Source organism: Macadamia integrifolia, chromosome 4, assembly GCF_013358625.1.
Source record: "Macadamia integrifolia cultivar HAES 741 chromosome 4, SCU_Mint_v3, whole genome shotgun sequence".
NCBI classification, from domain to species: Eukaryota; Viridiplantae; Streptophyta; class Magnoliopsida; order Proteales; family Proteaceae; genus Macadamia; species Macadamia integrifolia.
Genome location: NC_056560.1, coordinates 503831 through 505509, shown reverse-complemented (window position 1 = coordinate 505509; position 1679 = coordinate 503831). Strand labels below are relative to the sequence as shown.

The 1679-nt window shown below is 41.9% G+C and overlaps 1 protein-coding gene across 2 annotated transcripts in view; it reads left to right on the top strand.

The window, feature by feature from the left end:
• Window positions 1-477: 477 nt before the first annotated feature.
• Window positions 478-1679, top strand: part of LOC122077581 (DNA repair RAD52-like protein 2, chloroplastic) — a 37555-nt gene continuing 36353 nt past the window's right edge. Inside the window, exons 1-2 of one of the 2 annotated variants that reach the window (XM_042643553.1) lie at window positions 478-1034; window positions 1452-1489. In XM_042643553.1, coding sequence (XP_042499487.1) covers window positions 688-1034; window positions 1452-1489 — 385 coding nt within the window. In that variant the 5' untranslated portion in view covers window positions 478-687. The remainder of the gene's footprint in view (window positions 1035-1451; window positions 1490-1679) is intronic. The other variant, XM_042643554.1, reaches the window with a different exon arrangement.

The following is a 1679-nucleotide window of genomic DNA, read 5'->3' as shown; positions in this document are numbered from 1 at the left end:
GAAGATGACATGCAGTTGCAGTTTTCAACCAAGGTGCAAATCTCTCTGTTTCTCCCTTTCCCTCTGTTTTTTTCATTCTCTAGAAACTTCCCCCAGGTAGACAAACACGATGGTGGAATGGTAAAATGGTGGTAAAGTAAAAGTAAAGCTCATTTTACTTTCCTGTTGATTACCCCACTACCATGTGGGTCCCAGTTCCACAATAATCCCACCCCCGGACTCTCCACTAAACAAACGGGGCCTTTGTATAACTTATTAAAGAATAAAATAGTATTTTATATTTACTGGTGATTTTTTATGTTAAGTTCTACCAAAAAAATGTTATTTGTTTTTTTTATTGGTTGGTTTCCAAACATGGCCTTCACTAGTGTTGGAATTTTTTTTTGAAAATATTTTGTATGAAAAAAAAAAAAAAAAAGTGAAATATAATTGGAAAATTGGAGTGTCGGTTTACCCACTTGCATCCATCAACTTTTTGCGTAATGGCGCTTCTTATCTTCCGATCAGCTGCTCTTTTATATATTTTTGGGGGTTGAATTATCTTCCAGCCTCCAGGTACGGGCAAAGGGTTGTTTCTTCTGCTCTTCCCATTTGGCCACAACAGAATCCAAACCCCCTCCCCAACCCTGGCTGTTCGGGTTGTGTATTTTTCTTGCCCATTCGATCCGTCTTTCTTATAGTTATTCGATGGCCTTACATAACGCGATCTTTCTCAATAAGTCTGTCTTTCCGGCGATCTCTTCCCCTCCATGCTCTTCCTGTACTTCCGACAAACTCGGAATCTCTCGGCGTAGAAGCAGCAGAAGGTCGTCGTTGTCCCTCGTCGTTTGGGCTCTGGAAAAGAACAGCGGCGGCAGCGGCAGCGGCAGCAGCAGCAGCAACGCCGCGAAGAAGACAGCAGTGCCCAATTCGAACTACGTGGTGCCTCTGGACAAGTCGTCGTGCATTATGCGCCCCCTTGCTGAGATCCTCAGAGACCTCAACAAAAGGGTCCCCGATAAGATCATCAAACCCGATACCAACTATATCCCATGGTAAGAACAATGTCGACAAACTCGGCGCCAACTTTGTTTTGGGTTTGCTTACCTAATAAAATGAAGGAATAGGGGGAAAGAAAAATGACTAGCTACAAACAACCAAAATAATAGTGTAACATTAACTTCGAACAACTACATGGGGTTTCCGGATATCTCTATCGATTTGTGTCAGGATTGCTGAGGCCACTGCTTGATTGCGACTTTGCGGGTAAGGTTGGGAAAAGAAATGATATGGTGTCTTTTTTGTGGAATATCTATCTTAGTGTGACTCTCTCTTTACAAGTCTTTCTAATTATTAGTACTGTATCTCGGAATTTTGACGGCACTTGTATCATGTTTTCGTTCTCTCCCCCATTCTTTCTCGTTTGGGTATAGAATACTAATTGAATTCGTGTTACTTGCATATATCTACAGGTACCATGCCAATCGAATGTTGAGCTTCTACGCCCCAGGTGGACCCTCTTTTGTAGCACTCGAGCTATCATTTTCTTTTTCTTCCAAGTTTACTTCTATCAACTTCCAACCTTTGAGTTTAATTGGGAGAGTTAACGTCCCAAATCATCTAGGTCATCGTCCCACGCCTATTTAACTGGTTTTCTAGGAAGATCATCTCATTTTTTCATATTTGGACCTCCCTTAGCA